Genomic DNA, 22,417 nt, shown 5'->3' with positions numbered 1-22,417 from the left:
TGGTCACACATTCTACATTTTTTCACAGTCCACAGGATAGGGATAGAGGTTGGACCTGTGAGTTCCCTGGAATAGAGAACTGCTACATGAGGAAACTCCCTTTTCCTATGCAGGTCAGTTCCTCCTCTGCAGCCTTAGGGACTTGTCTAGAGCATGAGTGTCAAACACATGCCTGAGAATGCAGCCCAAACCAGCTTCAAAAGTAATGGAAAAATATTTAATTGTAACAAGCACCATCCCCCACAGGTAGCATGGAGTATCATTTTGTGGCTCAAAGGGATACAATGGAGATCTCTAGCTTCTTCTTCCCCTACCCTTCTCCAAGGGAGACTTTAATTCTTGCCAGAAGTCGAAGCAAAGGATTTGGGGCAGAAATTTGGCCATTCTGCTCTTCTCAGAGAGAGGGGAGGTACCAAGCTAGAATTATGTCTATTTTCTCCCTTAAATAGGATTAGTCTAGAGAATGTGGTTTTCAGGTTCAAAATAAACTTCTGGTCACTGTTTCTTAATGGGAAAAAGAGAACCCATGCTTTATAGCCAAGGCTTAACTCCCTTCCCACCAAATATCAGCTCCATAATGAACACACATAGGAAGTAGCAAAGAAACACATTTGTTCAAGACAAATAGCAAAAAAAAAAGGAAATCAGATAAAGTATACATAGGAGAATATAAACTAGTCACCATAGAGTATGCTACCTGCCTCCACTAATGCCAGGACTAATCAAACTCAGCCAGGACAGATTAGCATTGTTGACACCTTTCCCTATCCTCCCTGCCCCAAAGCTTCCACTGAACAACTGGCCCTTTAATAGATAGGATTATCAGAAAATTGGTGAAAATCTCCACGAAAGTGTCGGCTTGGTGGAAAGAACTGGGTCTATCAATCAACATTTATTAAGTGCCTACAAGTGCTGGGGATACAAAGAGGCAAAAGACAGTGCCTGCCCTCCAGGAGCTTACAATCTAATGGGGGAGACTACATGCTCACCACTATACACAAACGAAGCTGTAAGCAGGATCAATGGGAAATCATTAACATAGGGAGGCCCTGCGGCAGGCACAGTTTTCCACCTGCAGGGCCCGGGCCCTGCCTAGTGATGGGCATGGTTGGGGGGATCCAGAGCCTAATCGTGCCACCAGGAAGGAACCCCAGCTCTGCCATTTTCTGCTTGATCCGGAGTAAAATCTCCTAGCGTCTGTGGCTTCAGTTTCTTCCTCCGTACAAAGACCAGGCCGGAACACGCGATCTCTGAACCCCAATGGCCACCACCCATCCCGTAGGCAGCGCCGGCGAGGCGGCGTCCCCTTTAAGTCAGGCCCCGCCCATCCAACGCCTTCCCCCTCCCTTCCTCCCCAAGGCTCCGCAATACCCTCCCCCAGAAGACTCCGCCTTCCAACACGTGGGGGCGGCCGTCTCCGCCACCGAGTGTCTCGGCGGAGTCGGAGGCGAGGCTACGCTGCCGGGGTTTGAGCCGGGCAGGCTGCCATCGTCGGGACCGGAAAAGCATGAGGGGCGTACATCCGGCGTCCGTCCCTCTTTGCGTTCCCCCTCTTACCACTCCTTCCCTCCGACCCCCCGCTCCAGCCTGCCTTTCCCTCATCCCCTCAGCTCGGGCTTCCCTCGCAGTCCCTGCCGCTGCAGGCCCCGAGGCGTGAGTCTGAGTGGTAGGAAGGGGCTGAGGGGCGGTTATCGGGCGAGCGTGGGACGCGGGGGACCGGGGGAGGAATGAGGAGAGGAGCAGTTGGAGCCTGAAGAGGTAACTCCAGCTGGGACCGGGCCCCGGGGGCTGCACTCGCGCAGGGCGCGCCCAGCCCCTGGGCCGGGGGCGGCGGGAGAGAGCGCGTGGCGAGGGGCCTGCGGTGGCCGGGCCCCATGCCGGCTGGGCTGGGGAGGGAGTTGACAGGGCCCTGGGGGCCGGGGGGGGGGGGCGGACAGCTGATGGGACCTCGTGATTGTTTTTTCCTAAACTATTTGTATTGTAAACCTTGTCTGGACGTACATCACCTTGAGTTCTTGATGGTCCCCACCTTTAGTGCCCAGTAGGGCCAGGCTAGTTCCCGCCACCTCTCAGCATGTTTCTTTTCTGTTTCAGTTGTTGCTTTTCTCAGGGAGTGCAAACTCATTTTACTCCAGGCGATACTGGTTGCTGTGGTTAGGGAGAGGGATAATGATGTATGATATAATCAAAAGCCAAGCCCTAATAAGTACTTTTTGATTAAGGGACTAATTATCAATGAAAGATGTTCAAAACAGTTACACCTGTCCCTCCAAACGTGAAAGTTTTTCCTAAAAATTATCGTAGACAACATGAGGTATATACTATTATGAAAGCTTATGGTTCGGTGTCACTGTGTATAGAAGCTTCAAATAACGTAAAAGTGGTGATGCTTTTGCATGTATGTTACCGTAAATAAATAAAAGACACAAGTAGCAACCTGAAGATCAAATCCCAGCTTCCACCTGTGAAGACAGCTGTCCTGATTATAGCATGTTTGCTTTTCTTATTGACCTCATTGGTCACTTAAGAACTAAAACGTCATAGAAAAATCATCCTTTTTGTTAAAAGGAATGCATCCTTTCATTAATTGCATGTGGTGCTGTTTTAGTTGTTCTCCCCCCAAAACAACAACAACAACAGCAATTGATTGACTCATGGGTTTCCTTCTAGAAACTTAGAATCTGACCTGAATTTTTTTTTCTGGACCTGATTTCCTTTATACTGAGCTTCAACTCCTCTTAACTTAGAGTTTCATAAGGTTGCCTGGGCCACGGAGAAGTTGAATGACTTGTCTCTGACCACACAGCTAGACTTGAATCCAAAGTTTTTTGACTCCGAAGACTCCTTATCTTGAAGGCATGAATACTGACATGGATATACATGCACAGAACATAGACTAAAACCACTAAAATAAGATGTGTGTATAGTCACTTAACTTCTGTTTGCCTCTGTTTCCTCAGCTATAAAATGGGGATGATAATAACCCACTTCACAGGGTTTTTTTGAGGACCAAATGAGATAATATTTGTAAAAATGCTGGCATAATGCCTAGCACTATAGAAATACCCCCTTCCCATCCACTTCCCTAGTAAAATAGGTATTTGTCTAGGTAGGTATAGCACTGTGTCTCTAATGTTCTTCCATCCCCCTCAATTCCATCCTGATTTATCAGTCAGTTACTACTTGTAGGAGATAGCACAGGATTCAAAGTTAAGTATATTTGGATTATCCGAGGGCAGCAGGGGCATAGATTTCCCAGTTAACTGTGGTCATGGCTTATTTTACTGTTTTCTTTTTTTTGTCTTGCACAGAGAACCTCAGGCATGACCTCCCTTCCTGGGTGTTTTGGTTTGGGTGCTGCTGCAGCAGCTGGGATGGACCCTCAAGAGATTGCTGAGCTGCAGCAGGCTGTGGTGGAGGAGCTGGGCATCTCCATGGAAGAACTTCGACAGTTTATTGACGAGGAACTGGAAAAGATGGACTGTGTGAAGCAGCGCAAGAGACAGCTGGCTGAGCTGGAAACCTGGGTGGTGCAGAAAGAGTCTGAGGTCGCCCACGTTGATGAACTCTTTGATGAAGCATCCAGGTCAGGACCAAGTGGGCTGGGGAGAATAGATATCAGCATTATTGAAAAGCATCTGCTAAAGTGGCCAGTCATTTAAATAGCGCCTGACCACTTGACTAAGAGTTTGTGATCTAAAACTAGACTCACTGAAACAAAGAAATATGTATAGGATATTCAGGCATCAATTCTAAAAATAAAAGCACTTTTAGTGACTTAAAGTAACCATCAAGTATTTCCGTGTTTTATAGGTCAGGGGTAAGTATATTTTAGACATGGTGGCCTAGGATAGCGTCACAATTCACTGCAGATCAAAGAAGATAGCTATGAAAATTTGCTTTCCATCTTTTGTGTTATTCAGGCATCTCATTCTAGTCAGTTCCTTACTTGTAAATATTTTTTTAAAAAAAATTGTACGTACAAATGAGCAACAAGAAATTCCAAGTCCAAAGCCTTAGTTCCCCCTTTCTATTCCCTATTCTAGGGCAACTGCTCTTTGTTCTGTAGTTTAGAATATCAGGTTAATGACTGAAATGGGAAAGTGGCTTTTTTTTTTAAGGCAATTAGGGTTAAGTGACTTGCCCAGGGTCACACAGCTAGTAAGTGTTAAGTGCTTGGTCTGAGGTCGGATTTGAACTCAGGTCTTCCTGACTTCAGGGCCGCTGGTGTATCCACTGCGCCACCTAGCTGCCCCTGGGGAGTAGCTTTCTTTAAGCAGATGTATTGCATTCTAGTGTCTGCTTCAGCCTCTTCCCTTACCGTACTACCCTCCCCAAGATGTTGTCCACAGCACCCTTATTGGAACTCAGAACATTTCCCAACAGAAACTGTAAATGGTGGTAAGGTATACTTGAAATAGAAATATTACTTTCCTACTTCAGGTGCATTATGAGTTAAATGAACTTTATTTAGAACAATATACTGTAGTGGAAAGAGCACTGGACTTGATGTCAGAAGACCTGGGTTCGGTTCTTAGCTCTAACATTTTATGGCCGTATAGTCTTGGGCAAATCACACGACTTTTCAGAATATCCTTTTCTTCCTCTTTAAAATGGTCGTAGTAACACTTGGCCTATCTACCTCACAGGGTCCTTGTGAAGTAAGCAGGGGATAAATTGTGAAACACTATATAAACTATAATTATGATATGTGGGTTCCTATGAAACTGAAATACCACCTATAACAATATCCAGCAATTGTGCAGTGTTTTACAATTCACAAAGAGATTTACATTTGATCATTGTTTCTATGGAAAAATGCCTTCTGAATTAACTCTTTAAGGGCCCTCTCTCTACTACTCTTTTTTTTTTTGAGGCAATTGGGGTTAAGTGACTTGCCCAGAGTCACACAGCTAGTGAGTATTATATGTCTGAGGTAGAATTTGAACTCGGGTCCTCCTGACTCCAGGGCCGGTGCTCTATCCACTCTCTCTGCTACTTTTGCTGGCTTTGACCCTTTTCTCCATTTGTGTCCCAATGCCAGGGCAGTGACTAACTGTGAATCTCTGGTGAAGGATTTCTACTCCAAACTGGGGCTACAGTATCGAGAGAGCAGTTCTGAAGATGAAGCCTCTAAACCCACAGAAGTAATTGAGATTCCAGATGAGGATGATGATGTCCTCAGTGTTGATTCAGGTGAGGGACAGGGGCTAGGACAAGGAAGTCTCAGGTTTACAGTGGAAGCAGGTAATGGACAGCCCTGTTTATATTTGATCTTTTAAATCCATGTTTGATCTTTCACAGGGATTCCCAGCTTGATTATTTTCCAATTACATGTATGGTTGTTTAGGATCTTTTCAATTGGCCCTGTGTTAGGTGGGAATGTAAAAACACTACAAAAAGAAAGTCCCCATCTTCAAAAAGCTTACATTCTGTTGGAGGTATACAACCTTTAGACAACTAAGTGTATACATGATAATTTAAGAAGGAGGAGAGCTGAAGTTGTGTGTATGACTGGGAGAAGTGATGAGAAAGCATAAAGAGAAGAGCACCAGTGATAGAACCTCATTGAGTGTCAAACTTGGGGAACAAAGAGGGGGAAAAAAGAACAAAAATGAATTAGAGAAGCAGGCAAACCAGAGTGATGCAGTGTCATTGGGAACCAAGGGAAGAGAAAGTATCTAGAAGTTTTCAAGAGTAGCAACTGTTCCAGAGATGGTAAGGAGAATAAGGATGGTTAAAAGGTCATTTGATTTTGTATCTGGGTATTCATTTTCAAGAGGGAAATTTTAGCCAAATTGGGGGTGGGAACCAAACTATAATGGGTTAAGCACATAATGAGGAAGTGGAGGTAATGAATTCAGACCCTTCAAAAAGTTTAAACATAAAGGGAGAGTAACAGAACGTGATTGGGCAGTCAGAAATGATGAATGTGAAGAATTCATAGAAACATAGATTTGTCTCATTCATTCAATAAGCATTCATTAAACTGCTGCTGTGCGTCAAGCATTGCATTGAGCCCTGGGGATGACGGCAAAGTGAGACAGTTCTTGCTCTCAAGGCGCTTACCCTCTAACATTCTTGAGCATAAAATCTGCATCCCTTCTCCTGGCAGATGCAGGGTGGACAAATGGCACAGAATGTTTCCTATATTGGCAAACAAAGTCACTGTTTCAGTTGTGTTTGCTTAACAGTTTTTCTTTGTTACGAGGGAGAGTTTACTGCTAGTGGGTCATATCCAGAAATGACTAAAACATAAAAACCAAAGGTATAAATAACAATTTTAATTTTATTTTAACATTTTAAAAATTAGAGGTGGGGGAAGGAGGAGATGATGCTAGTCGTTATTGGTAGCAATATCAAGGGGATTTATCTTAAGGATAAGGGAAAGCTAAGCCTCTCTGTGGATGGAAGTGAAAGAATGATTAAAGTGAAAGGAACTGAAGCTGTGAAGGAGAAATACAAGAGTTACTTGATAGGGTAAGATCCAGAAAGATTCAAGAAGAGTTGGGTTTAATAGAGGTGGAAGGGTTAACCTCTGAGCGTGGGAGGGATTCCTTATTCTCTGATACAGGAGAGAAAGAGGAGGAAGAGATAAGTGAAGATATAAAGAAATTTTGAGGTTGAGGAGAGGGAAGTTGAAGGAGCAGCTGTTGATTCATTCCTAAGGAGAGGTTGGGCATTGGGCATTGTCAGAGTTCAGAGAAAAATGTTATTATTTCCAGCTGGAGTGGTAGGAAAGGCTTCATGGAAGAAGTAGAAATTGTTCCATGTTGAAGGGTGAGTAGTATTTGGATAGATATGGAGAAAACAGAAGAGGCCATTTTAAGTCAGGAAAATTGTGTGAGCAAAGACAAAAACTTGGGAAAGCAAATGGGAGTCAGAATAAAACCATTTGGATGAAGCCAATGATTCCTGTAGGAGACAGTAGTGAAAGAGAAGGCTACCACACGACATACTTGAGGAGTGACACAAGGACCCCTTTTGATTAGTGGTATCTGAAGCAAATGGAAAATTGTCCAAGATTAAGGGTTTGATCTGTGGTCCTGGAACAGATTTTTGTATGAAGATGATTGGCATGTCACCATTGCCACCAAGAAGTTTCTCTCTGTTCACATTTCTCAGAGCTCTGTTCCTGAACCTCTCTTTCACACTTAGCCCCCTTTCCTTTGTTTTCTAGTTATTTTGTATTCTTGTCCTTCCCCTCAGATTGTAAGGACCTCGAGAGTAGGGCCTGTGATATATCCACCTAGCATATGGTAGGCACCAAAGAAATATTTGCATTTTAGTGATTTGACAATTAGCTCTATGTTAGAACTAATCCCAGAGAAACAGAAAATAAAAGAGCTTGAATAGCCATTACATCTGCGTCTTGGTTTCATGTGCTAATATAGAACTTTAACCTTTCCTTTAAGGTCCTATTCCTCAGATTCCTCTTCAGGAATCTTAATCTTTCAGGAACTGGGATATAGTCTAAAAAATCCTGAATGGGATGTATTTATTAAGCATATATTATGTGCCAGGCACTGTGCTAAACTTAGGATATAAAGTAAAAGGGGAATTGATCCCTGGCATCTAGTTTACACTATGACAGAGGAAGCAACATGTACATAATTAGGTACATATAAAATACATAGAACCTTAAAATGGCACATCCTTCTTTGTTGATGGGCTTGTTAGCCTTCTTGTTTTAAACCCCTCCATCTTCTCTGCCTCATCCTGTAACATCTTTGGGCAGTATCTCAGTATCTACTAAATGCCTACTATGTGCCGAACATTTTGCTGGGCGCTACAGAAGATTCAAAGATAGGATATAGTCCTACTTTCAGTGAGCTTACAGTCTAATAGGTTGGAACACATGTATATAAATATACAGTACTGTGAAGTGCAATCACTATAGGTCAAAATAGAAAATAATAAGAGATAAAAAGTGCTTTTGGAGATTGGAGGAAGAGAAAAGCCATCTCCTATCTGGGGAATCATTGAAAAATTCTCAGAAATGGCAGCATTTGCTCTGGAGCATGGTAGAGTAGAAAGAGTGGAGGATTTGCATTCAGAGGACCCGAGTTCAAATCCCAATTTTGCTGCTTTATTACTTGAGTGACATGGGGTAAGTCACGTAACCTTCTTAGGCTTCATTTTGTCACTTGTAAAATGAGATGATCACTAGGTCTATCTAGCTTTAAATCTGTGATCCTGTGACCCTAAATTGGATAGGATTTCAGTAGGTAGAAATGTGTTAAAAGCAAAAAGCCTGAAAGGGGGAAGGTTCCAGACACAAACAGGAAATTAGGAGTACTGCTTTTTAGCTAGAACATAGTACAAATGGACGGGAATAGTAAGTAAGTAATGTGTGATAAAGCTGGATAGGCAACAAGTTGTGAAGACCCTTAATCCCTAGTTGAAGGAGTCAAAATCACTTGATATACAGTAGGGAACTGTTGTCTCTACCAAAGCCCTTGTCCAGAGCCTCAGCCTGGCATGGAGGTGACCCAGTATTCTCAAAAGTATTCTGAACTGTATTAGTGGAAAGAAAACCCATCACACCTTGATTTCTGAAATATTAACCCAAGTAAGAGAACTGTTGAAGGTTTTGAGTGGAGGAGTGATGTCAGATGTGTGCATTAGGAAGGTAAAGTGAGGAGAGGCTGTAAGTAAGGAGACCAGTTAGGAGCCCTTTGTAGTAGCTCAGGTAGGTATTAATGAGAGCTTATGACAAGTTGGCAATGGTAAAAATAGAAAAGGGTGTGAATCCATAACTATTTTGAAGGTATAATTAGCACAACTTGGTAATTGCTTGTAGCAAAGGAAGAGCCAAAGGTAACATTGACATTTTGAGGCAGGGTAACTGGGTGAATGGCAGTACCATTGACAGAAGTAGACAATTTGAGAATAGTCAATTTGAGGGGAAAGATGTTTTCTGTTTCTGATGTTGACTTTGAGGCACTTTCAGTACCTTTAGATAGTGATGTCTAGTAGGGGATTTGGGAAGAGGTCAGGACTGGAGGTGTCAGTTGGGGATCTTCTGAGTAAAAAGGGTAGGAGGAGTCGTGGGAGTAAATGAGATTGTAAAAATTGAAGAGGACCCAAGAAAAAGCCTTTTGGAAGACACCCTTTTTAAGAAGTGAGAAGAGGAAGAATCAGAAAAGGATTGGTCAGAACATGAAGAGAACCAGAAAGTAGTCACCTCGCAGAATCCAGCAAGTGAGAGAATCTTGGGGAGGATGGTGTGCTTAGCAGTATCACATGTCAGAGCTGAAGACTGACAAAAGAGGATGCAATGACGAAGGAGGTGTTTGGTGACCTTTAGTAGCAAAGGTTCTTTCACAGTGTTGAAGATGGAAACTGCGTTGCAAGTGACTGAGGAGCAGTGGGTGATTAGGCTTAGTTTTTTATTTATAGGAAATATAATTAGAGGGATGTCTTTTTCTCTGAAATCCACAGGTGATGCAGGCAGCAGGACCCCAAAGGACCAGAAGGTGAGTTAAGTGGGAAGGTAAGAGGCAAAATGATTAAAGAAGCTGTCAGGCTAGGGTTACTCAGCAGCATTTGAGTGCCTGCTGTTTGTGGAGACCTGTTTCAGGCACTTTAGAAGACAAAGACAGCACTCACACCCATGGAAGTGACTGAAAAAGGTTTACAAATAGACATTATGAAGGTAAGTTGGATATACAAGTGCAAGATAGTCAACAAGAATTTATTAAATGCTTACTACAAAGGAAGGCAGAAACATAGTCCGTGCCCTCAAGGAACTCCCCCCATTCTAATGTTAGGGGGAGACAACATGCACATAACTCTGTGCATACAGGATAGATAGAGAGTAACTGGTGTTCTCACAAGTATGAGCAGGGGACGGAACTAGGAAAGACTGTCTGCCAGTGGGGGCTTTGAGCTCGGTCTTGAAGGAAGGCCAGGGGAGTAAGGAGACAGGGATAGATGCAGAATTAAGGACTGAGGAGACTCAAACCAGGTGAATTAGGGAGAGTTTCCTAGAAAAACTGAATTTTGAGCCAGGTTTGGAAGCAGAAGCATGTCCTACCAAGAAGTTGGCCATCCTGTTGACTTGCTACAGCTCAGTCGGTTTGAAGGGCAAGTGAGTTCTGCACCTGGGGAGAAGACTCTTGCTAATTCAAAGCTTTTGCTTTCCCACCCTTTGCCCTACAGCTCCGAGAAGCTATGGCTGCCCTGAGGAAGTCAGCCCAAGATGTCCAAAAGTTCATGGATGCTGTCAACAAGAAGACTAGTTCCCAGGACCTGAACAAAGGTCGGACTCATGAGATCATGGAGAAGGCCATGCAAAGCCTGTCCTATGACTGGTGCCGTCCTCCCTCTTCAGAGGCTCGGCCATGTTGGTAGCTTGACGGTTCTTGTTTGTGACCTATTTCAAACCACTCACTCATGGCATTGCTTTTATGGGCATTGCCTAAGTCCTCTGTCTCACAATACAGTGCAGCCTGTTTTCTATACTTGCTTTTGAGTCTTGGTTGGCATATGGTGATTCACTTAAATCTATGAGTCTTCCCTTCAGTCACCTACTGCAACTTGACCATTGGCTATTTTTCAAAGCCTGGAAGCATTCCCCAGTGTAGGAGTGAACAGAAAAAGAACACTGTTGACTCCTCTTAGCCAAGAAGACATGCAGAACCTTTAGATGAGGATTGGAGATTATTTGTAGGTTTTGGCTTTCTGCTCCCTGCAGGTGGCATTGGTAATTGAGACATCTAGAACAGGTGCTCTTGAATTTTTTTGTGTCATGGGCCCCTTTGGCAGTCTGATGAGACCTGTAGACCTCAGAATATTTTTAAATGCATAAAAATGTATAGCATTATAAAGGAAACTGATTTGATTGAATTAAAGATGTAATTTTTTTCCCATTTCCTTGACTTCCTGAAATCTATCCATAGACTCCTTTGTGGTCTCTGGATCCCAGGTAAAGAACTGCATAGCAGCTAGCCCCAACCAATAGAAGTAGTGAGGAAAGCAAAAGACAGGGTTCTCCTACTCCTATCCCTTTTTATACCTCACCCCAAAGATGACATACCTAGCAGTTTGGTGTGGTAGTGTCCCCAAGATATGGAATCAGGAGTTCCTGAGTTTGAATCCCCTAATACTTGCTAGCTGTAGGCGACTTATTTACTTCTGAGCCTATTTCCTCATCTGTCATAGGAAGATAATAACAGCACTAACCTTACAGGTTGTTGTGAGTTTCAAATGAGATCAAAGATCTTTTAAGACTCAAAAGTGCTATATGAATGTTATTGTTCATTGTTGCGATGATTCTTCCCCAGGAGCCTTGGGTCAAGTGCCTGTTGAATTGAGTAAGGATGGTGACCTTGTTGTCAGCATGAGAATCCTGGGCAAGAAAAGGACCAAGACATGGCACAAGGGAACCCTCATTGCCATCCAGACAGTTGGTATGTGCAGCCGAGGGGGGAAAGTCAGTGGTACAAGGAGTTGTTGGGGCACCCATCCCGTCGCTTCAGCAGTCAGTCCCTGGACCTCTTTTTAGTGGCCTACACGGTCTTCTAGTTGCCCTTCACATCAAATCTAAACATCTAATTATGGTCTTCCAGACACTCTCCAACCGATGAACTCCCTTTATCAGCATTTTTTCTGCTTTGGATGGTCTGTCTGCTGTTACAGAACCTGCCCTGTGTCTCCTCAGCTTTCATTTGGGTCCTACTTCTTTGGTGTCATTGACTTTATGAGGCTTTGCCTCTCTTCTCTCTGCAAGTCCTGAGCTTCTTCCATGCGTTTTTTCTTCCTTTCTTTTTCTCATCTCTCTACTATCCAGTCAAAATAGATAAGCATGGTTATTTGGTTTCGTGGTGTGTACTCTTAGGCACATGCCCTCCATGTGTTCTCTCTCTGCATTTAAACTGCTGAGCTCCTTTAGGTAGGAGCTGTTTCCCCCATTAGCGGTAGAAGTCCTGGGACGCAGGAATTATTCCTTCTCTATCTCGCTATCTCTGTCCAGAAGTAAGCACAGGGTTGTGGGTGTGATGAGTAAGCAAAGTGATGAGTGGTGGAGAGAGTATTGATTGAATTTGGAGTCAGAGGACTTGGGTTCAGATGTGGCCTTTTCTACTTACTGCTTGTGGGACCTTAGACAAGTCGCTTAATCTGATTGGGCCTCAGTTTTTTGTTTTTTGTTTTTTGTTTTTTTAAATATGTAAAATGAGAGAGATGTATGAAGTGATCTCTAAGGCCCCTTTGAGCTCTTTTTCTATGATTTGTGAATTGACAATTATATTGATGCCTTTCTTCCTTACCTAGGGGCTGGGAGGAAGTTCAAAGTCAAATTTGACAACAAAGGGAAGAGCCTGTTGTCTGGGAACCATATTGCCTATGACTATCACCCTCCAGCAGACAAGCTGTATGTAGGCAGCCGCGTGGTGGCCAAGTATAAGGATGGGAATCAGGTCTGGCTCTATGCTGGCATCGTGGCTGAGACTCCAAATGTCAAAAACAAGCTCAGGTACTGGGACAGGGGATTATAGAAAGAGAAGCATCTGGAAGACTGAGCCGCTGATGCGTCCTCTAAGAAATTTCCAGCTCTCAGAACTGACTACATTCTCAATTTTGTCTTTGATTCTTAGCATAAATCCTCCAACCTTGGGCCATTGTTCCCAAAGATCAGCCAGCCCATTTTTCATCTGAGAGTTGTAGGAATGATTCTCCCCTTCTCCCTAATTCCTATTTGACTTTGTCTTTCAAGCCTTAAAAAAAGAAAATGTGAAGTAGGAGAGCCACAGAAGCTCAAAGCCAAAAGAAAATTTGTATAAAAACCAATGAAATAGATGGCAATTAGCTACTTTGATTAAAAAAGAAGAAAATCAAATTACCAGAATCAAAAATGAAAAATAGGGGCAGCTAGGTGGCACAGTGGCCCTTAATTCAGCAGGACCTGAATTCAAATCCGGCCTCAGACACATAACACTTACTAGCTATGTGACCCTGGGCAAGTCACTTAACCCCATTGCCTAGCCAAAAATAAATAAATGAATGAATGAATGAATAAATAAATAAATAAATAAATAAGTGATAAGAGAGATTTTGTTTCCAACTATATGCCAATAAAACCAACAACTTAAATGAAGTAGGTGATCATTACAAAAATGTAAAATACCAAGAGAATTTGACAACCCAGTCTCAGGAAAAGAAACTGAATAAGCTATAAATGAACTTGTAAAGAAAAAACCCCCAGGACCAAATGAATTTACAAGTGAATTCATTCAAGCATTCAAAGAACAATTCATTCTAATATTTTCAAACTTGCAAAAATAGCAAAGGATGTGATCCTGCCAGATTCCTTCTATGACACAAATATGATCCTGCTAGCTAAACTAAGAAGAGTCAAAACAAGGGATAGAAAATTATAGACTAGTGGCCTTAGTTAGCACTGATGAAAAAATTTTAAATAAAGTATTAACAAAGAGGCTACAGCAACACATGACAAAAGGTTATACGCAATGACTAGGTTGTGTTTATACCAGGAAAGCGGAGTTGGCTTAATATTAAGAAAACTACAAGCACAATTGACCAGAATAGTAACAGGGACAACCAAATCGAATTAAATCAGTAGGTGCCCAAAAAGCTTTTGACAAAAACTGAAAAGCACCCATTTCTATTGAAAACTCTAGAAGACATAGAGACAAAAGAATTTACCTTAACATGGTAAATAGTATAACCAAGAACCATTATACGTAATGGATATCAGCTAGAGATCTTTCTAGTAAGATTTCTGATGAGGCAAGATAGCCTTCGTCACCACTTCTGTTTGACATCATGCTATAAAGGATGGCTATAGCAAGAAGACAAGAAAAAGAAACTGAGAGAATAAGCATCCCTAGAGAAGAAACGAGATGACAGTTTTTGCAGATGAAATTGGCATACTTTAAGCTCTCTAGTGAGTCAACTGAAAATTAACCATAACAATAACTTCAGCAAAGTTGCGCGATATGAAACAAATCTATATCAGCATTTCTATATGATATCAATAAAATCCAACAGAAAGGGAGAAATTCCATTTAGAATAACTACAGAATATGTAAAATATTTTAGTATCTGCTTACCAAGATAGATATAAGAACTATATAGACACAGCTATAAAACACTATTTGCAGATATAAAGACAAACCTATATAATTGGAGAAATAGTCATTGTTCATTGGTAGACTCAGCCAATATAATAAAAATGGTACTACTAAATTCATCTACTTATTCAGGGCCATGCCAATCAACTACCAAAGGATTACTGTGTTAGTATAGTTTCAGAAAAAATAATAATGAAATTAACGTGGAGGAAAAAAAGATGAAGAATCCCAAGGGAAACAGTGTTAAAAAGTGGAAAGGAAGTGGGTCTGGCAGTAGCAATTCTCAGACTATGTGACCAAGCAGTAATTATCAAAAAAATTTGTACTGGCTAAAAAAAATTGATCAGTGGAACAAATTAGGAAGACAACCTGAAGAAATAAACAAACCTTGTCACCTAGTGTTCAGTAAACTTGAAGACCCCTGTTCTTAAAGACTCATTCTCTGAAAAAAATTATTGGGAAAACTAGACAGTAGTTTGACAGAGATTAGGTTTAGACCGCCACCTTACATCGTTTAAGAAGATAAGCTCCAAATAGATACTTGATTGAAGTATAAAAGGTCACATCATAAACAAATTACCTGTCAGATCTATGGATAAAGGAAAAGTTCATGACCAAACAAAGACTAGGAAGGATCACAGAAAATAAAATGGACTCTTTTGATTATGTAAAATTAGTTTTGCCAATCCATTACAACTACGATTAGAAGAGAAACTGGGAAAAACATTTACAGCAAGTTTCTCCAATAGAGGTCTCATTTCCAAAATAGACAAGGAATTGATTCAAATTTATAAGATTTATAAATTTTCATTTGTTTTATTCATTATTTCATTTCATATAAATTATTATTTCATTTCATATAAATTCAAATTTATAAGATTAAGAGCCATTAACCAATTAATTAATGGTTGGAAGATATGAATAGACAGTTCTCAATGAAAGAATTCCAAGCTCCCTAAAAGCCATATAAAAAATGCTCAAAATTACTAATACAAAAATACAAATCAAAGCAGTTCTGAGTTTAACATCACACCCATCAGATAGCAAAGCTAACAAAAAAAGAAAATGATAGATGTTGGTAGAGTTGCAGGAGAATAGGCAGGCTGGTGCAGTGTTGGAGCTGTGAATTGGTGCAGCCGTTCTGGGAAGCAATTTGGAATTAGGCCTAAAAAGTTACTAAACTGTGCATAACCTTTGACCTAGTGATACCGCTAGTAGGTCTCTAGCCCAAAGAGATAAAGGAGAAGGAAAAGATCTTATATGTACAAAAAATATTTATAGCAACTCTTCTTGTAGTGACAAAGCACTGGAAACTAAGGGGATGCCCATCAACTGGAGTAGCTGAACAAATTATGGTATAAAAATGTAACGGAAATACTATTGTGTTATAAGACATGAAAAAAGGGGGCAGCTAGGTGGCGCAGTGAATAGAGCTCTGGCCTTGGAGTCAGGAGGACCTGAGTTCAAATCCAGCCTCAGACACTTAACAATAGCTGTGTGACCTTCGGCAAGTCACTTAACCCTGATGGCCTCACCAAAAAAAAAAGGTGTGAAAAAAGAACCGTTTCAGAGAAACCTGGTAAGACGTATATGAACTGATGCAGAGTGAAGTGAGCAGAATGAGGATAACAGTTTATACTATAACATCAATATTGTTAAGTAAATAGTTCTGAAAGACTTAACTCTGTTCAGTGCATTGACCAAACATAATTCCAGAGAACTGATGATAAAGAATCCTACCTACCTCGTAACAGAAAGTCGGTGATTTAATGTGCAGATTGAGAAACACGTTGAATGTGGCCAGTATGAGATTTTGTTTTGTGCGACTATTCTTATGTGATACAAGGATTTTGTTTGTTTTTTTTTCCCAGTGGAAGGTAAGGTAGGAGGGGGGAAAATAAGTGCTTGATGATTGAAAGAAGTGTGTGTGTGTGTGAGTGTGTGTGTGTATTTTTTTTTGTTATTGTTAAATAAAAGAATTAGGAATCTAGAGAAGGTGGCCTACTGGAGACTGGTTAATTACACAGAATAGGAATCCAATAAGCCAAAGAGAACAAATAATCTTTGATTATACATGCAGAAATGCAGAGTAGCTCTAAAGAAGAACTCTTAGCCACTAGGGTGGGAGGAAAGCCTGAGAATAGAGTAAAGAAGGCTATGGACTGCAATATTGCTCCATAGAAACCAAAAGAAGCTTAATCTTCGAGCTAGAAGAGTAGAGACAACTAGGGAATAATCCGCCAAATGTGTTGAAGGTCCCCTGTCTGCTGAATGGACTTGTTTCACCATCACTTTTTATTTTTAGGTTCCTCATCTTCTTTGATGATGGCTATGCATCCTATGTCACACAATCTGAGCTCTATCCCATTTGTAGACCACGTGAGTTTCCCTTTCCCCTTCCCACCTTGTGTACCCTCTTAAGAGACATAAATGATATGCTTCTTTCTTCGTGGCTTATTGTGGCCTTGTGATTCCATTCTAATCCCAGGAAACATGTATTGGCTACCAGAATCCTTGTCCCTTGTGAAGGGTGGTTTCATTTGCTAAATATTAGAGCTCTGTCTTCATAGCTAAAATGCAAGAAATTTCTGACACCACACTGTTTAGACAGATCCGTGTTTTGGGGGTAACTTACAAATATGTTATTTTGATCCTCATTCTTCCTGATGCTGCACCTGGGCATGAAGAAGAAGATGCTAAATGGTTGTTTTATGATATCCTAAATGTGTGAATATGCCCGAGGAAAAGACTTTCCAGGGAATAACCAGTTTGGCTTGATGTACTTCCAGATATGTTTGATTGCAAACATTCACATTCAAAGGCCCTTAAAAGATTGATGTAAGTGTGTGCCTATTTTTTTATTCCATTTGGGCCAATATTATTTTCCTGGATTTGCCACCTGGCTTCTTTTAAACCCTTTAACAAGAGTCTCCACTTGAATTTTCCTGAGGGTCCATATTCAGGTGTATGATGTGAATGAGGATATAATTTGCATGTTTTTGCGCACATAAGATTTGCATATACTTACACGTGCTATAATTTATCCTTGATTTTCAGGTTAGTCTTGTTCTATCCCTTGAAATTATACTTTCTTTATATTCTTTTTCTCTCATAACTTAGAAAATCCCAGTTCTCCTTTCTTCACCTGCCTTTAACAAGACCTTTTCTCTTTTGAACAGTGAAGAAGACATGGGAGGACATTGAGGACATTTCGTGCCGAGACTTCATCGAAGAATATATCACTGCCTACCCCAACCGTCCCATGGTGCTACTTAAGAGTGGGCAGCTCATAAAGACTGAATGGGAAGGCACTTGGTGGAAGTCACGGGTGGAAGAGGTGGATGGGAGTCTGGTCAAGATCCTGTTCCTGGTATGGCCTCTTCCTCGGGTTCTGGGGAGGAGGCTGTAAGTGTAAGAGTAGCTGTGCGAGAGAAGTTAATAAGGGTCGGTTTGTATCCTACAGTCTCCTATCTCTTCCTTCACTCCCACTTCTTCTAGTCAGTTATTGCCAGACTTCGTTTTTAATACTAGATAGCAAGAGTATCTTCGTAAGTTGATATTAAGTATTTTCTTGTGTGCAGGAAGTAGGCATAGATTCTACCGTTGGATAACTCTCTAGCTAGCTAATGGAAGAACATAGGAGAAACAGCTACGAGGTAAAAATAATAGAGATATACAGATTCAGGCCTGAATTCAGTACCGTGCAAACTAGATACTGTTGATTCTTGTCATTCGTGGGAGTTATGTTCTATGAAGTTGCTGTAAACACTGAATTAATGAATACTAATTCTAACACCACTGAACCATTGCTCCTAGAGGAAATACAGGGTTAGATTCCTATGTGCCTCTGGTTATAACATTTACTTCATCACTTTCTGGAGTGGCCTCATGGACAGATCAGTGAATTTCGCCTTCTTTTTTCTGGATGCACCATATTATATTGTTAATGCAGCATTATTCCTCACACCTGCATGAAGCTTATCTAACGCAGGACTTCAGCTGGGACGTGTGCATTGCGTGAATCCAGTTTTTCACTACTGTGCCTATCTGCGAATTGTCACAAAAGTGCTACATGTATTGATTTTGGGTTGTTAAATTTTAGCAAGTGGGCAAATTCACAAATCCGGAATCTGTGAATAATGAGCATCGACCATATTCATTGGACAGTCAGTGCTTAGCTTTGTGGAAAGCTTTGTAGCCATATGTGGAGTATGGAGCTTACAGTCTAAAGCAGAACCAAGATGGGCCAGTAAACAAATCAATGCCTTCTGGTTATAGAGCCCTGTAGATAATACTGTAGAAAGATAAGATGGAAGGAGGAACTTGGGTTCTAGGGCCTAGGACACATATACATTAGTTTGGAAGGACAAACACACATGAAAAAATTATTAATAATAATTACTGAATAGGATACAAAAGAATACAAACTCAGTCATATGAAAATATAATAAAATTATATTTTTGTTCCAGTGTGGAACAAAATGTGATTGAAAAAGAGGGACCTTGCATTGCAGTGGTGAGGGATTTAGGGATCATCAAAAGAGGTTTCCTCAGAGGAAGCAGCTTTGGTGTGCTCCCCACAAATGACAGGACAGACTCCGGCCTCTCTCCCTTCTCCCCCGACATCAGGATGACAAGCGGTGCGAATGGATCTATAGAGGCTCCACCCGACTAGAGCCCATGTTCAGCATGAAGACATCCACAGCGTCCACACTGGAGAAGAAGCAGGGGGGGCAGCTCCGGACACGCCCAAACATGGGTATGTCTCAGGAGGGTCCCAGGGCATCTCCTGCCCGGGGAAGAGGGAGGACCGCAGAGAGATTCTGTTAAAATCACTTCTTTGCTTTCTTGACTCACCGTAAGTTGTTTTATTTTTTAAATTGTGACCACTTTGCTGGTCCATCCATATGTTATGGCATCAAACCCTTTATGAAGACAGCATATGTTTGTGATAATATCTGGATGGGGTTACAAATTGGGGTAGTATGCTGTGGAATGGAGTTTTTCCTCTTAATGATGGAGGGATAATTGTCAGCGTGATCTGATTTGTTGCATTATCCACAGCCAATTTTTAAGCCTACCCTGGTTTTTCTCCGTCATTCAGCATGCTTCTACCGTCTCGCATACTTAAAAAAATAAATATTCACCTGAATAAAACATAATTAAGGAAGTAAATCCAGAAAATACAAAATTCATATTGTATGCCAAAACCCACAATGAATACCTTCTGCATTATCCATGCCACTGTTCCCCTTATATTAGTGTGGATAATAGAGAAATTAGAGTAATTCCATCCACTTGTTTGCTGAAGGTGCTTCTGCTCCTCTTTCTCTTTCACCCATGGGAGATGGGTGTACATTGTGAAGTAGGACATAAGTGGCATTAAGCCAAGCGTGGTCCGTATTATTTCCCCTGCCAGGTGCTGTGAGGAGCAAAGGTCCTGTGGTACAGTATACTCAAGATCTCACTGGTACTGGAACCCAGTTCAAGCCCCTGGAACCACCTCATACTGCCTCCTTGCCTGCCCCCGCCCTGTCCCCTCAGGTGGCTGATTTGGAGTGAGTACGAGTCCTTCCTGTGCTCTGACTCCTTTTGGTCTTACCTCACCTTCGTACAGTGAAAGCTCTTCAGCCCCTTCCTCATCCTGGTCTTCCTTCCATGACCTGCTTTTTTCTCTCTCCCAGAAGTCTGGAGAGTCAGCTCGCCCAGGCACGGAAGCAAGTGGCCAAAAAGAGCACATCTTTCCGGCTAGGTTCTGTGGGCTCTGGTCATTCGTCCCCTACGTCCCCTGGGCTTAATGAGGCAGTCCCTGGTGGGAAGTCTGGAGTTGGCCAGACAGTCAGGTGAGATGAACTAGGAGCAACCTGATGGACGCTAAGCAGTCTGTGCGCTCATCACCCTCATGGCCTGCGAGTCCATGGTATAAAATAAAGAGGAAAATTTGGTTTCTGGCTTCAGGATGTTCAGTTCAGTGAGGAAACAAGAAAACATGGAGCCAGGAAAATTAGTCTGGGGAGACTTCTGAAGAAAGGAAGTCTAGAGCAAGGTTGAGAAGAAGAGGTACACGGTATGCCCCACAGCAGGGATGGACCACCTCTCAGACCTGGGTGGGTGAAGGGAGGACAAGAAAGGAACAAGTTTGACTGTCTGAGGTGGGATCTTCAAGCCCAGGAATTTCAGGAAATAGGCTTGGTTAGACAGGGTTGCCTTGAGGGAAGTTGATGAAAGATGAAATGGGGGGCCAACTCAAGATTCTAAGGAAGACAAGGTAAAGTTGGGGACAAAGAATACCTTTGTTAGGCTCTGAAGCATATGGTGCTGGCTGTGTAAAGGTGGCCACACTTTGAGTAAAAGCTCTGGATTTCGAGCAAGGAAGACCTGAGTTCAAATTCCACTCATATTCACTCCTCCCTTCCTAGCCGTGTGACCCTGAGCAAGTCACTTAACCTCTGTCTACTTCAGTTTCCTCATCTATAAAATGGGGATAATAAAAGCACCTAGTAACCAAGAGTTGTCAGGCTCACATGAGATTACATCTGTACAGCACTTTGCAAACCTTAAAGCACTATAAAATTTCTGATTTTTTTAGTAGTAATAGTGGTAATAATAATAACTCATATTTCTTTGACACATCAAGATTGGTAAGGTACTTTCCTTAACCACAGCCCTGTGAGCTTAGAATGCTGTGATATATCACTTAGCTGCTGGAGGAGGAAGGCTTTGTGAAGAGCGCTACTGAGTTTCCCTCTGACTTGCCTTCTCCCTCTCTCTATCAGGTTAGCACCAGGCTCTGCGGCCCCTGGCCCGACCTTCCCCGCTTTTCATGGCATGCTGGAGCGGGCTCCAGCCGAACCCTCCTATCGGGCCCCGATGGAGAAGCTCTTCTACTTGCCTCATGCCTGTAGTCACACCTGCCTCACTCGAGTGAGGCCAGTGAGTAACGCGCAGTACCGGGGCAAGAACCCCCTCTTGGTTCCTCTGCTCTATGATTTTCGGCGCATGACGGCCCGGCGCCGGGTCAACCGCAAAATGGGCTTTCATGTTATCTATAAGACACCCTGCGGCCTCTGCCTGAGGACAATGAACGAGATTGAACGCTACCTCTTTGAGACAAGCTGCGATTTCCTTTTCCTGGAGATGTTCTGTTTGGACCCATATGTTCTTGTGGATCGGAAATTCCAGCCCTATAAGCCTTTTTACTACATCCTGGACATCACCCATGGCCAGGAGGATGTTCCTCTGTCATGCGTCAATGAGATTGATACTACCCCACCACCACAGGTGGCCTATAGTAAAGAGAGGATCCCGGGGAAGGGCGTCTTCATCAACACTGGCTGGGAGTTCCTTGTTGGCTGTGACTGCAAAGATGGTTGTCGGGACAAGTGAGTTGGGGGTGCTAGTTATTTTTATTTCTCTCCTGGCACTTCTCTTCTTTCTCAGGCTCCTATTTTTCTTCTCTGTTTCCCCCTTGTGATTCTTCATCTCTTTCTTTTTATTCTTTCCCAACTGTGGCTCTGCCCTAAGGCCTCTACTTGTTATAGGAAGGAAATGGTAGGATATTTGGGCCTGGATTTTTTTCTGAGTAACTTTGGTCAAATTCCTACCTGTCTCTGTCCCACTTTGCTTTCTTTCTTCTTCCCCCATCATTCTGTCTTAATTGTTTTCTTCATTATTCTTTAATGTTTTAGTATGCAACCTCTATTCTTTCTCTCTGTATGTGTCTCTCTTTGTCGTGTGTGTGTGTGTATCCTTCCCTTTAAATATGTGTATTTCTGTGTGGGAGAATCTCCTCTACCATCTCTTTCCCTATCACTTATCAATGACTTCTCACCCCTAGAAAAAAATCTTCCAGCCTCATGCATTCATCCCCTTTTATTCTACATCCAGGTCTAAATGTGCTTGCCACCAGCTTACCATCCAGGCAACAGCCTGCACCCCAGGAGGCCAGATCAACCCTAACTCTGGCTACCAGCATAAGAGACTAGATGAGTGCCTACCCACAGGGTAAGTGAGAGAGGGAGACTGAGCTTCGGACATGAAAGAAGTTATTTGTGTCGCTTTTCTTTTGATTTGTTTGCAAAGACTTCAGTATACTGGAACAGGGAATACAGAAACAGTTGCATTTTTCTTTTTTTTTTTTTTTAAAACAAGCATTTATTAAGTCAAATTTGGTTCCATTATTTTACTGTCATTGAAATGAAATAAAAGAATGCTATTGAATAATCATTGGAAATTTTGCTTTGAGGTAAAGGATGATCTATTTCCTAGTTGTATGGTTTTTATGACATTCATCTTAGCCAGCAAGTGAAATTGTTAGAAAT

General features: G+C 42.0%; 1 protein-coding gene across 5 annotated transcripts in view; it reads left to right on the top strand.

Annotated features, from left to right (window-relative positions):
- Positions 1 to 1,471: 1,471 nt before the first annotated feature.
- Positions 1,472 to 22,417, top strand: part of LOC114042747 (histone-lysine N-methyltransferase SETDB1) — a 27,093-nt gene continuing 6,147 nt past the window's right edge. The window contains exons 1-14 of one of the 5 annotated variants that reach the window (XM_027861439.1): positions 1,472 to 1,653; positions 3,312 to 3,586; positions 5,045 to 5,196; positions 9,445 to 9,479; positions 10,165 to 10,264; positions 11,289 to 11,414; positions 12,277 to 12,478; positions 16,402 to 16,475; positions 17,276 to 17,466; positions 18,687 to 18,855; positions 19,516 to 19,654; positions 19,781 to 19,939; positions 20,873 to 21,478; positions 21,984 to 22,100. In XM_027861439.1, coding sequence (XP_027717240.1) covers positions 3,324 to 3,586; positions 5,045 to 5,196; positions 9,445 to 9,479; positions 10,165 to 10,264; positions 11,289 to 11,414; positions 12,277 to 12,478; positions 16,402 to 16,475; positions 17,276 to 17,466; positions 18,687 to 18,855; positions 19,516 to 19,654; positions 19,781 to 19,939; positions 20,873 to 21,478; positions 21,984 to 22,100 — 2,333 coding nt within the window. In that variant the 5' untranslated portion in view covers positions 1,472 to 1,653; positions 3,312 to 3,323. The other 4 variants (XM_027861442.1, XM_027861441.1, XM_027861440.1 and 1 more) reach the window with 4 other exon arrangements.

Source organism: Vombatus ursinus, unplaced genomic scaffold (genome assembly GCF_900497805.2).
Source record: "Vombatus ursinus unplaced genomic scaffold, bare-nosed wombat genome assembly UNPS02014768.1, whole genome shotgun sequence".
Lineage (NCBI taxonomy): Eukaryota > Metazoa > Chordata > Mammalia > Diprotodontia > Vombatidae > Vombatus > Vombatus ursinus.
The sequence above is the reverse complement of the archived record's forward strand: the minus strand, read 5'-3'. Positions and strand labels throughout refer to the sequence as shown.